Source organism: Megalobrama amblycephala, linkage group LG1 (assembly GCF_018812025.1).
Source record: "Megalobrama amblycephala isolate DHTTF-2021 linkage group LG1, ASM1881202v1, whole genome shotgun sequence".
Classification (NCBI taxonomy): Eukaryota; Metazoa; Chordata; class Actinopteri; order Cypriniformes; family Xenocyprididae; genus Megalobrama; species Megalobrama amblycephala.
The window spans coordinates 36,789,723-36,804,428 of record NC_063044.1 but is presented as its reverse complement, the minus strand read 5'-3'; the positions used below and the strand labels follow the sequence as shown (position 1 = coordinate 36,804,428).

At 38.7% G+C, this 14,706-nt stretch overlaps 1 protein-coding gene across 1 annotated transcript in view; it reads right to left on the bottom strand.

Moving 5' to 3' along the window:
* LOC125245497 (zinc finger protein 585A-like) overlaps positions 1-14,706 on the bottom strand; it is a 332,027-nt gene that overhangs the window by 305,695 nt on the left and 11,626 nt on the right. The window contains exon 3 of the mRNA XM_048156089.1: positions 12,991-14,687. Within this exon, the coding sequence (XP_048012046.1) occupies positions 12,991-14,687 (1,697 nt within the window). The remainder of the gene's footprint in view (positions 1-12,990; positions 14,688-14,706) is intronic.

The following is a 14,706-nucleotide window of genomic DNA, read 5'->3' as shown; positions in this document are numbered from 1 at the left end:
TCACATTCTTTTGCGTTACCAGTGTTTCCAGATTACAGAGCTTCATATCCGTACAAAAACACTTAGGCCCAATCCCAATTCTACCCCTTACCCCTTCCCCTTTGTTTCGCGCGTTCACGTGAAGGGGTAGGGGTGTCCCAATTCTCATTTGGTTGGAGGGGAAGGGGTAGGGGGAAGGGCCAGGTAGCCCTTCAAACGAAGATTTTTCGGGACCACACTTCAGGGGTATGATAAATTTCCAACATGGCCGACCGAGCAAGCAGAGAGACCCATAAATGTAAGTATTTTTTTTACGGTAAACAGTATTTTAGTAATAAATAATCACTTGTTTTATGTTGCCTTTAATCTTGTGTTCATGTATACGGTTATGTTCTCCGAAAAAAGATTTGTTAAAATCGCTATGAAAAAAGTTCGCTAATGTTTTTTCACATCGTCGTCTCCTTTTATGCGAAGAACTGAAGACAAATGCAAAAAAATAGCTGTCGCCCAAGCAACAGAGATCACTACAGCTATCGATGGCATCTTAAGGCCAATTCACTGACAACAGCCAACAAATGCCAACAAACTCGTCTGTTGGAGTTTGTTGGATCAGTGTGAAACCCCTGTTGGCGTCTGTTGGCGTTGGTCGGAGTGGGTTTTCACCCGACTGAACATGTTTAATCGGTGTTTGTCGGGTCGTGGAATGTCTGCGCGGTGTGAACACTTTTCCAACAAACGGCAACAAACTCTGACGTAATCTGACCTGGCTACGAACCGTTGCCATGACGATGAGACAAGTCCCCTGCAAAGACAGCTGTTTGATCGGGCCCGCGCCTCACGCACACACAACAAAGTACTGGAAACGTGACATCGCAGCTTGTTCGTTATAAAAAATAAAATACAGTTAAAAAAATTAAAATATACAAAAGGTACAATAATCCATAGTGCAATCCGTGCCATTCAGCAAGAGCAGCTGCTCCACTTCACCGAAAGAGAGAGGTAACGTTAACCACTATGAGAGCAATGCAGGTTTACCTTCAGTTTCGTTTTTAATAATATGTTTTGGCTTGTTTAGCTACATGGTTGTATATGCTTATGGGTCTCGTTAATAAAAAGGGTCGCGCTAAAAAAAAAGTTTAAAAACCGGTGTATACCAACCAATAGGTTGCGATCAGATCGATGGCTACAGCGCTTCGGATTTCAGGTTAGTATTTTTGTTTTGCCTCAATACTTTAATACAATGAAAATATATATGATACTATATTATTAATTTAATAAACTTGCCTGACAATATTGTTAACATGGTTGTGGAATTTTCCCAGTCAGACGTCACTCGTTTGTTGGGGCGGTGTGAACATGACAGTTTTTTCTCATAGAATTCTAAATCCAACGGCCAACTTGTTTGTTGGCGTTTGTTGGTGTTTGTTGGCGTTTGTCGGTGCGGTGTGAATTGGCCTTTAGAAGTGTGTGATAAACATCGGCGCATCTATGACGTAGGAGCTAGCGACGACTTATGATGACGTGTAACGGTCTAGTAGTGGTGTCCCATTTCTTAGGGGAATATTTTCAGCCCTACCCCTTGACACTCTGTTTCAAGGGGCAAGGGGAAGGGGTAGGCATAGGGGTAAGGGGAAGGGGTATAAAATAGAATTGGGATTGGGCCTTACTCTTTAGCACAGCTTCATACATAAGCTTAAAAAGGAAACGTTTAAATAATATTCCCGAGTAATACGTATAAAAATTATATTATATGCATCAAAATTAAAACATTATGATTCGTGTTGACTACATTAGAGAACTGATATTTCACATTTACACAGCTCCAGCTCACTGGAGATAAAATGACGCAGTTTTGTTGCCTCTGCATTACTGCTTTTAGGTCAGCGGGTGTTGCTATTACTGCACATGCGCAGATGGAAAGCGCATTCAACACTCATCGTTTGGAGCGATGCCATTTTGTGGGAAAGTAATCGGAACAAATTCATAGTGCAAACAGAGAACACTGAAAAGCCACGCAATATCGCGTTCATATCGCAGATGAATCGCCTTCGATAATGAACGCGATATTGCGTGGCTTTTCAGTGATCTACGGCTCTGTCTATTAAATGCCGCTCCATTTGAAAGCAGGTGATGGCGATTTAGCTGTAATCAGGGAACTGGCTTTACTGACGAAATGTGCGTGACAATCTCATGCGATATATCGCCCAGCCCTAAACACAATCATCTTATACTGTTGAATCCTGGTATGTATGTTAAGTGTTGCCAGGGTCACAGTTTTCATACATTCAGGGGATTCTGAAATTGATTTTGCTCATTTCTCACAGAAGTCTTCCGAGGCCCATAGTCCATGATGTCTTCCAGCAAAACATTGTATATTGAGTAGCAGTAAAGATAGAGAGAGTCTGTTTTAAGTACATATAATATAACACACACACACACACACACACAGTGTTCTTCCTGTCTATTTCAACTGCAAACGTTCATCTGTAGTATTAATGTAATGAAAAGAAAATAAGAGACTCTATAACATCTCACAGTTACTGATTCATCATCAGCTCAAAGCATTATGGGTAGAATCTCTCTACAGTCTGTTGTGATCAACACAGTTTCACTGATCCAGACCAAACCCCAAACCCAGGATAGAGTGGTTGAGTGAATGTGGTCTGGACTGTGTGGATGAGGATAATTGTGTCTCCAGAGACGCTGTAGAAGGACAGAGTTCCTGCACTGTGATCCACATACACTCCTACTCTCCTGCTGATGGACTTTACGGGAAGAACAGTCACCATCTTATTGTGTCTGAATGAATAGCCACTGGAGGAAGAGCGGATCAAACTCCAGGACTGATCATTTAATCCAAACTCACACTCATCACCCTCTCCCAGAATTGCACATGAATCAGCATGTCATGTCTGCGTCCTGCAAACACAGATAATATGATGTCACCATATTCCCCTACTACTTATGAGATAATGTAACTAGTGTAGTATGTGGTCATCTTACCTGCTCTAGACATGTGTTTTGTGGTCACTGCAATCCTAGAGAGGAAGGCATTACATTGTTCCACCTCCTCCCCTAGTGTTAATCCAGCCCCATCCTGATATGCCCCAGTCCATTTCACCGGAGTAAGAGTAAGTAAGTAAGAAAACATAAATAAATAATAAAGAACCAGATGTTTGCAGATGTTCGGTTTAGATAATGTGACTATCACATGGCAACATTTTCTTAGGGGCCTCATTGGGCAAAGTTTAGAGATTATGTCCGACTTCTCCCTCTCTATCCCCTTGTCTCCAGGTCGCTTTTCTTTTGGATACTCCAGTGTCACCTAGAGTCGACCAGAATTTTCATTTTATTGCTAGTTGCACACTGTCATAACTCTGGAAGTGACAAATAAAAATTACTCTTACTCTTATTTTCTCATACCTTCTTCATGAGGAAGTCCAACTGTGTAAACTCCTCTTCATCATGTGAGAGTTTGAAATACATTTCTCTTGATCCCCTCCTCAGCTGAATAACAGCCATTCCAGACAAATTTGGAGCCTTCTTTAACTTAACCTGTGAGTGGCCAGCCCTCCACTTTGACTTTCCCAGAGTTGGAGGAGGCAATGACGTTCTTGAAATCTTCAAAATCCAGGACAGCACCTCCAGGCTGCTTCCTCATTTCTTTCTCTATCCCATGGTGGAAACTGTCTGCGTTAATGAAGGTGTGCCCTGGTTCAAAGTATTTTAAAGTTATATCCTCAAGTGGGGACGTAAGGTCATTCACCACACAGACTAGATTATTAGCTGCCTGAAACATGGAGAGATGTCCGAATCAACAAACACCAACGTGATTAAATCAGATTATCATTACGTTGTCAGAGGATATTGCCTTCAATGGAGCAGCACAGGTAGGTCAAAATTTGCTAGCGCCTGGCTAGTCAATGTTAACTGATTATAAAGCTGTCAATTGCCTTACTATGAGTTATTATTTTGCTATCTTCCTTACCAGTCTTTGGATATTTGCATTTTAACACGAGTTCAACCATCATTTGGCCGCGGGATTGTGCCATGGTTGGCTTGTTGTTTCTGTGTGTTATGATCGGGGAAAACTGCATACAATCCCCTTCGTGACAAGGCTACCAAGGCAGACTGCAGTATCTGCAGTGTCAAAAGCTAGAACGGAGTAATATCACTTACTACGGTTTGCCTTACTATTGACTTGGATTTTGTAGTTACAGCAATTTTGACACTCTTGTTTCTCTAAAACTGGACAAAATTGAACCAGCAAAATTTGTCACAAGACAGAACAGATGTCACAAAGCCCATTTCAAACCTTAACTCAGTTTTGACCAAATGTGTAGTAACTGCGCTTTGCCTTTGGACGGCAGTACAGTAACCTCTTACTGAAGAGTTTGTTTAGAAGAGTCTTATTTTCATCAACCATTTTCCATATTGCAGGTCACTGGGAGAGGTGTTTGTGAAAGGAGTGGTCAGCAACCAGAGACATCCTAAAAATCTGCCAGCAAGGTAGACGAGGAGGGATTGGAGCTTGCAGTATGTCGGCATGGAGTGCTGCTCTGTGCTTTAAATATGTACAGGGGGACGTTTTTGCCTATCCCCTGTACCTGCAAGAAAAGCTGGCTAGTAGGCAATTTTTTTTTTTTTTGTATGGATGTGACCTGTAAATATTGGCCCACAAATCTTGTCACATCTTCATCCTTGGCTATAAAGATGCCTTCAAAGATGGCCTGTTCCTCAGACCTAAAAAAACCAAAAACAAATGGTACAATTTATGATAACTTAGAACATTTATTTAGTGGATTTTTTTTTTTTTTTTATGAAATCATGTGTGCCACCATTATCGGCACCATTGATGTTAATTCTCCGTACAACCACCTTTTGCCAACAAGACAGCACTTAATCTCCTCCTATAACATTTCACAAGATTGGAGAATACAAAGAGAGGGATCATTGACCATTCTTCTTTGCACAATCTTTCTAGATCATCCAGAGTTCTGGGTCCTCTCTTAACCACCCTCCTCAGCTCACCCCACAGGTTTTCAATTGGATTGAGGTCTGAGGACTGAAATGGCCATGGGAGGAGCTTGATTTTGTGTTTGCTGAACCATTTTTGTGTAGATTTTGCCACATATTTTGGGTCATTATCCTGCTGAAATTCCCAATTATGACAAAATATTCCACTACAGTTTAGTAGCGATGACTTTATGAACTTCTTTACTGAGAAAATTGAAAGCATCAGAAATATCATTGTAAATGTACAACCTTTGACAGAGTTTTATGATTCAGCCTCAATTATCGCCCCTCAAGAACAGTTGCAGTGCTTTACAACTATAGGACAGGAAGAGCTAAATAAACTTATCACTGCGTCTAAACCAACAACATGTTTATTAGATCCAATTCCCACTAAACTACTGAAAGAATTGTTACCTGTAGCAGAAGAGCCTCTTCTCAATATTATCAACTCGTCTTTATCTCTAGGTCACGTCCCACGACCGCTCAAGCTAGCAGTTATTAAGCCTCTCATTAAGAAATCACAATTAGATCCAAACGTATTAGCAAATTACAGACCCATTTCAAATCTTCCATTTATGTCTAAAATACTAGAAAAAGTGGTGTCGGTCCAATTGTGCTCCTTCTTGCAAAAAAACACTATCTATAAAAAAATATCAGTCAGGATTCAGATCTCATCATAGCACAGAAACTGCGTTCGTTAAAATTACAAACGACTTACTTCTAGCTTCTGACCAAGGCTGTGTCTCAATACTAGTGTTACTTGATCTTGGTGCTGCGTTCGACACTATAGATCATAAAATACTCCTAGATCGACTACAAAATTATACTGGTATTCAGGGCCAGGCTTTACGGTGGTTTAGGTCGTACCTATCAGACCGTCACAATTTTGTTTATATAAACGGGGAAAAATCTAAGATAACGATAGTAAACTATGGAGTGCCGCAAGGATCTGTGTTAGGCCCTCTGCTATTTTCAATCTACATGCTGCCACTTGGCAATATTATAAGAAAACATGGCATTAGTTTCCACTGCTATGCCGATGATACTCAGTTATATATTTCAACACAACCAGATGAAATCTCTAAATTATCCAATCTGACAGAGTGTGTTAATGAAGTAAAACATTGGATGACTAGTAATTTTCTTCTATTAAATTCAGATAAGACTGAAGTATTACTTATTGGGCCAAAAACCTGTACACAGAATCTCAGACTACAATCTTTATTTAGAAGGATGTACTGTTACTCCATCCTCGACAGTTAAAGACCTGAGTGTTATATTAGACAGTAAATTATCCTTTGAAAATCATATTTCGTATGTTACAAAAACAGCCTTCTTCCACCTAAGAAACATTGCTAAGATACGGAATATGTTATCTGTTTCTGATGCAGAAAAGTTAGTTCATGCTTTCATGACGTTTCGACTAGATTACTGTAATGCATTATTAGATGGTTGTAAAGGGACATTCAAGGAATACCTTGTAGGAAAAGAAAAAAAAAAAACACATCACAGAGAGACAAAAGAAACTCTTCCAGAAGAGAGAGCTAGATAGGCTAAGAAAAATGGTGGTTTAGGAAGAAGTGGACCTGCTCCGTTGGTTTTATTATTTTGCATTCTGCATTATTTTGTTAATGTTGTTTATTGTGTTCATTATATAGTTTTCACGTTTAAAAAGCATTGCAGCATTTAGAAGCACATAACGATACACAGTTATAGCCACGCTCTCTAAACATTTATATGTACGTTTATTTTTTTTTAGCCATTTTATTTACCTGTGACTTTTTAAATAGTATTTTATTTTTGATGTTTCTTCCATTCTGTTTTGGTCATTTCTTTTGAACATTAAACAGTTTTTGTATCAATATGTGTGTCAAACTGTGTGTGTGTTTCCCCCCCAAATTGCATTACTGTTCAATAATTCATGCTATATACATATAGTTTCACTTTTCACTTTAAATGAACTAAAGCAAATTAGGAGTAGAACAGCAGAAGACTCCACTGGTTTGTCCTGAACGTCGGTGTCTCAAGTTGTCAACCAGAGGCTTTTTTAATGGGAATATCCTGAAGTTGTAGTGTATCTAATGTTAAATTTGATTATATTTTCTAAGTTTACTTCTTCATCCTTGGAATTCATTATATTACTTGTGCTATTTATTTCAGTATGAATGCATTACAAGCCCATTTAGTATATGCAGTGTAGTCTATACAATTTCCAAATATGTGTAAATATGTTTAATAAGTTTACACTGGCAGAATCATTTTACAATGGTACACACAAATCTATATTAAACAACACACCAGCAGCACAGGTAATGTTACATATGAAAAAATATGTCGAGTGGTTGAACTTGAGACTTCGGAATTCAAATGTCTCTTCAACTTGGTCTGTGACCAATCAGATTTTGTTGCTCACTAGATTTTCTATCAGAATTAGTACTAGCTACAGATAAAGTCCTTGTTGTTGGTGATTTTAATATCCATGTAGATAATAAAAAAAGACTCATTAGGATTGGCATTTACAGGCATTCTAAACTCTATTGGTGTTAGACAACACGTGTCAGGACCCACTCATTGTCGTAATCATACCTTAGATCTAATATTGTCACATGGAATCGATATTGATGCCGTTGAAATTCTGCAGCAGAGTGACGACATCTCAGATCATTATCTAGTCTCGTGTATATTACATTTAGTGAAAGCGGCTAAACTACCTCCCTGCCATAAATATGGTAGAACCATCACTTCTACCACTAAAGATTGCTTTATAAATAATCTTCCTGATCAGTTTCATCGCCTTAGCATACCAGACAACTTAGAAGACCTCGATATTGCAACAGAAACTATTGACTCTCTCTTTTCCAGCACATTAGACTCAGTTGCTCCTTTGCGCTTAAAAAAGATTAAGGAAATTAATCCAACACCATGGTACAATGAGCACACTCGGGCCCTAAAAACAGCAGTTAGAAAAATGGAGCGCAGCTGGAAGAAAACAAAACTATAAGTATTTCGCATTTCATGGAGAGAGAAAATGACTGAGTACAGAAAGGCCTTAAAAACTGCTAGATCTGCCTATTTTTCAAAACTTTTAGAAGAAAATAAACACAACCCCAGGTATTTATTTGATACAGTGGCTAAATTAACAAGAAATAAAGCTTCAACTTCTGATGTTTCCAAAGAGCACAGCAGTAATGACTTTATGAACTTCTTTACTTGCAAAATTGATAATATTAGAGAAAAAATTATAACCATGCAACCGTCTACTACAGTCTTGTGTCAGACAGTGCATTGTAGTGCCCCTAAAGAAAAATTCAATTCATTTACTGCTTTAGGAGAGGAAGAATTGTCTAAACTTGTTAAATCATCAAAATCATCCACATGTATGTTAGACCCTATACCGACTAAGCTATTGAAAGAGATGCTTCCAGAGGTCATAGATCCTCTTCTTAATATTGTTAATTCATCTTTATCACTAGGATACCTACGAAAAACCTTTAAGCTGGCTGTTATTAAACCTCTTATTAAAAAAACACAACTTGATCCTAGAGAATTAGTCAATTACAGGCCGATCTCAAATCTCACTTTTCTGTCAAAAATACTAGAAAAGGCAGTATCATCACAACTTTGTTCCTTTTTAGAAAGAAATAGTATCTGTGAGGATTTCCAGTCAGGATTTAGACCATACCATAGTACTGAGACTGCTCTCATTAGAGTTACTAATGATTTGCTCTTATCATCAGATCGTGGTTGTATCTCTCTATTAGTGTTACTGGATCTTAGTGCTGCATTTGACACTATTGATCACAATATTCTTCTAAACAGACTCGAAAATTATGTTGGCATTAGTGGAATTGCATTGGCATGGTTCAAATCATACTTATCTGACCGTTATCAGTTTGTAGTAGTAAACGATGAGATATCATATCAATCACAAGTTCAATATGGAGTACCGCAAGGCTCAGTACTAGGACCATTGCTTTTTACTCTGTACATGCTACCCTTGGGAGATATCATTAGGAAGCATGGCATTAGTTTTCATTGTTACGCTGATGATACTCAGCTCTATATTTCTTCGCGCCCTGACGAAAATCACCAATTCGCTAAATTAACAGAATGTATAGCTGATATAAAAAATTGGATGACCAGTAGTTTCCTACTACTAAATTCAGGAAAAACAGAGATTCTAATTTTTGGACCGAAAACTTCTTCACGCAATAATCTAGAATACTGTCTAACTCTTGATGGCTGCTCTGTTAAGTCTTCGTCGTCAGCTAGGAACCTGGGTGTGCTCTTTGATACCAATCTTTCATTTGAAGGCCATGTTACTAACATCTGTAAAACTGCATTCTTCCATCTTAAAAATATATCTAAACTACGACATATGCTCTCAATGAAAAATGCAGAACAGTTAGTTCATGCGTTCATGACCTCAAGGCTAGATTACTGTAACGCTCTACTGGGTGGTTGTTCCTTCCGCTTGATAAATAAACTACAGCTCGTACAAAATGCAGCAGCTAGAGTTCTTACTAGAACTAGGAAGTATGACCATATTAGCCCAGTTCTGTCATCACTGCATTGGCTTCCTGTTAAACATCGTATAGATTTTAAAATCTTGCTAATTACTTACAAAGCACTAAATGGTTTAGCTCCCCAGTACCTAAGTGAGCTCTTAATACATTATAGTCCCTCACGTTTATTGCAATCTCAGAATTCAGGCCAGCTGATAATACCTAGAATATCAAAATCAACCGCAGGTGGTAGATCCTTCTCCTATTTGGCACCTAAACTCTGGAACAATCTTCCTAGCATTGTTCGGGATGCAGACACACTCTGTCAGTTTAAATCTAGACTAAAAACGCATCTCTTTAACCTGGCATACACATAACACATTATAAATTTATATTTTCAAATCCGTTAAAGGATTATTAGGCTGCATAAATTAGTTCAGCCGGAACCGGGAACACTTCCTATAACACCAGATGTACTCGTTACATCAGAAAAAGAATGGCATCTACGCTAATATTAGTCTTTCTGTTTATCCCGAGGTTTACCGTAGTCAACCGGATTCGGGCCGTATCCAGATGAGACCGAGGACCGGCGCCTTGATACGACCACAAACGCAGCCCTGAAGTATCAGCACAGATCGAGTCGACTAGATCATCCATTGTGAAGGCCTCATCGACACGACAGCCAGTGCCACAGTTTCCTCAAAATTATAATCACGATTATTAATTATGTTTATTCTATCAAAAAGAGTAATGTAACTATGGCTATTTTGCAAGTTCTTTACCAACCTACAATTCACCCAAAAGGCCTGTAGGTGGCACAACGACTTAATTTAACCAACTATGATAACTTCGTTAGATGGTAAATCAATACAAAACATAGTTTTGGTGAACGCTTTGTAATATGTATTCACATTAGATTTTAAAGCAACAAAATTCGTTTGCAATAAGACAAACCAGATTCAAATTGCCCGGCAAATTTGTAAAGCAAAGAACAATCATTTCTAGCTGATCAACATTATGAAAACTGGTGAAACCTTTAGGAACTTCAAAAGATAAAACAGCGAAACTCCTAATATTACTTCCAATATTTCCAAATTATGTTCATTTTCATAGAGTGGGCCAATATCGTGACGATTATTTAAAATCAATCGGGAGAAGCAGATATCGTTATCGTGATTAAAATACGATTAATCGTGCAGCCCTAATTTAATTTAATTTGACTTGACATTTGATATTCAACAGTATTCTTGACATTTATTCAACAGTGCTTTTGATCTGCCTGCATTGACACTATTCTTTAAAAGGAAAATTATATACCAATTATCAATGTAAAGCTGCTTTGACACAATCTGCATTGTAAAAAGCGCTATATAAATAAGGGTGACTTGACTTGACAAACTACTCTGAATTAATTGTTACAAGAAAACCAGGAATATTACACATTGTAAGATTGTAGCAGTTTCTCTTGATGTAATGTTTCATTGTGAAGGGTGGAGAAGCATCACATTTTATATTAAGGTTTTGATCTTTGTTTGACCATGACGAGGCCTGTTGTGAGTGGAACCTGTCCTGTTAAACCGCTGTATGGTCTTGGCCACCGTGCTGCAGCTCAGTTTCAGGGTCTTGGCAAACTTCTTATAGCCTGCACCATCTTTATGTAGAGCAACAGTTGTTTTTTTTCAGATCCTCAGAGGGTTCTTTGCCATGAGATGCCATGTTGAACTTCCAGTGACCAGTATGAGAGAGTGAGAGAGATAACACCAAATTTAACACACCTGCTCCCCATTCACACCTGAGACTTTGTAACTCTAACAAGTCACATGACACCGGGGAGAGAACATGGCTAATTGAGCCCACTCACTTTTGTTATTTTGAGGGGACAGCTGTTCAGCTGTCTGTGTATAATTGTTTTCCTGTCTTTCTGTCTTGTCCTGTGAGAGATCCGCCGCAACATGCCAAGGAATCCCTGTGGCATCATCAGGATTTTTAACCAATCAACATACATGACATCTGTGACTCTGTTTTCTATCCTTGAGGACAAACCAACCTGGTGGGATTATTTTGCTTTGGACTTCTTCACAGGACAGCGCTGTTCCTCATTGTGCTTCCAGATTCAAAATGCCTCACCGGTGAGGCCGAACTATAACACACACACACACACATTTTTGTCTATATTGCTTTTCTGTTTCTTCTTGTATAATACACTCTGGGTTGGCATTTATTCTTTGTTATAACCTCACAGTCAAACAGTTTTAGGAGGGAAAAGAACAAACTTTATTTGTGTAGCCTGCCTTTTTTAGGCAGAGTGTTACAATCTTCACTGCATGTATATTTATAACCAAACAAACTATAAAACACCGTTCTTCCTATATTTGTTTACATTTTAAAAATATTAAACATATGTGGTTCAGGCAATATATGCATATAGTCTGCAAATATAAAACACAACCCTAACTCTTTTTGTTAGATATCAGTTTTAATTACCAAATAGCTATTATAAAAGTATAAGCAAAAAGTATAAGAAGATACAATAAAAAAATAAAGCAAATGATTCAGTCAAACATTCAAAGTCAGCGCTCTAGTAGGCTACAACAGTGAACTATAACTCCTAAGTATATAAAGTTATGATATTTCACTTTTAGTTCAACAAATTATAGATTTATGAGACCAAAGATCACCCGTTAGATATACAAAAGATGAATTATATTATGTTCAACCACTACTGAGACATCAGAGTCAACGGCAAACATCAGAAGGAGTAGCCAAGGTAAGGATGCTCTTAGCGGGGTACGTGAGCCCTGAGCACCAGGTGATCATCTGGATCTCACAACTCCAAATAGGCTCTACTTTTATCAAACCACAAATTTGAGCTTTAAACCTCTTTTCTCTTGCCTGAAAACTCTTAAAACTACATATCATGACATAATAACAGTAGTATGTTTGAATTACTTGGGTTTTCTCCTCTGCTACTAACACTTGCTGGTTAGTACGCAATGCATTCTGGGATACCTGGCTGTCTCAAGTCCGCACAAGTCACCTCTCGATGCATTCGTGATAAAAAGGGTGTATCAAGAACACATCCAGAGATTTGAACTGTACTTGGCTAGATGTGAATTTTGAACTGGAACAGTACTTGGACAGCGACTGATGACGTTTCACAAGAACACAGACAAGAAAGCATATTGAGAAACGGACAACTATGAATAAATGAATGAATGAGGCATTTATATAGCACTTTACTATGTACTACTGTACACCCTAAATGCTTCGCAATCACATCAGGGGTCTCTCCTCATCCACAACCTGGATAATTCAACAGCAGACAGTGCAACAGTGCCAACTATAGGTGGAGAGGAGAGATTTGGCATGTGTCTTTGAAGAGACGTTGTTTCTCAGCACAAAGATGAACTACTTATCATGATCTCAGACTGTGGTGATGTGGTTTCTCCACTGCATGGATCTTCATGTGTATCTTCAGGTGATTTTTAACAGTGAAACTCTTTTCACACTGATCACACGTGTGCGGCTTCTCTCCAGTGTGGATCTTCTCATGTGTTTTCAGAGATGATGACTGACTGAATCTCTTGTCACAGTGTGAACACTTGTAAGGTTTTTCTCCAGTGTGAATCCTCTCATGTGGTTTCAGATGTGCTAACTGACTGAATCTGTTGTCACAGTGTGAACACTTGTAAGGTTTTTCTCCAGTGTGGATCCTCTCATGTGTTTTCAGATTTGATGACAGACTGAATCTCTTGTCACAGTGTGAACACTTGTAAGGTTTTTCTCCAGTGTGAATCCTCTCATGTGGTTTCAGATGTGCTAACTGACTGAATCTGTTGTCACAGTGTGAACACTTGTAAGGTTTCTCTCCAGTGTGGATCCTCTCATGTTTTTTCAGATTTGATGATACACTGAATCTCTTGTCACAGTGTGAACACTTGTAAGGTTTTTCTCCAGTGTGAATTCTCATGTGTATCTTCAGGTGTCTTTTAATAGTGAAACTCTTTCCACACTGATCACACGTGTGCAGCTTCTCTCCAGTGTGGATCATCTTGTGTGGTTTCAGATGTGCTAACTGATTGAATCTCTTGTCACAGTGTGAACACTTGTAAGGTTTTTCTCCAGTGTGGATCCTCTCATGTGTTTTCAGAGATGATGACTGACTGAATCTCTTGTCACAGTGTGAACACTTGTAAGATTTTTCTCCAGTGTGGATCCTCTCATGTGTTTTCAGAGATGATGAATGACTGAATCTGTTGTCACAGTGTGAACACTTGTAAGGTTTTTCTCCAGTGTGAATTCTCATGTGTATCTTCAGGTTACTTTTAATAGTGAAACTCTTTCCACACTGATCACACGTGTGCGGCTTCTCTCTGCTGTGGATCCTCTTGTGTGTTTTCAGAGATGATGATTGATTGAATCTCATGTCACAGTAAGAACACTTGTAAGGTTTTTCTCCAGTGTGGATCCTCTCGTGTGTTTTCAGAGATGATGAATCACTGAATCTCTTGTCACACTGTGAACAATTGTAAGGTTTTTCTCCAGTGTGAATTCTCTGGTGCACTTTTAAATGGTTTGCTGTAGTAAAAGTCTTCTCACACTCAAAGCACATGTACTCTGTCACACCAGTGTGTGTTTTCTCATGTTGATATAAATAATACAGCTGTGAAAAACTCTTTCCACACAGAGAACATGAATGTGGCTTCTCATTTGTATGAACTCTCAGGTGTCTCTTCAGGGTTGATGACTCTAGAAATGTTTTGTCACATTGATCACATGTGTGTAGCTTCTCTCCAGTGTGGATCCTTGTGTGTTTTTTAAGGTTTGTTGACTGACTGAAACTCTCCCCACACTGATCACATGTGAACGGCTTCTCTCCAGTGTGAACTTTAATATGACTCTTAAGATGTCCTTTTTGTGTGTAACTCTTCCCACATTGATCACATGTGAACGGCTTCTCTCCGGTGTGAACTTTCATGTGTTCTTTAAGGCTTGATGATCGTGTGAAACTCTTCCCACACTGATCACATGTGAACGGCTTCTCTCCTTTATGAACTCTCATATGAACCTTAAGATGTTGTTTGGTTGAGAAACTCTTTCCACACTGAGTGCAGGTGAAAGATTTCTTCGCTCTTTTCTTTAGAAATGTCTTTAGTTCTTCACTCTCATTGCTTTCTTCCATCAGGTCTGAAATGAGAGAAGAAGA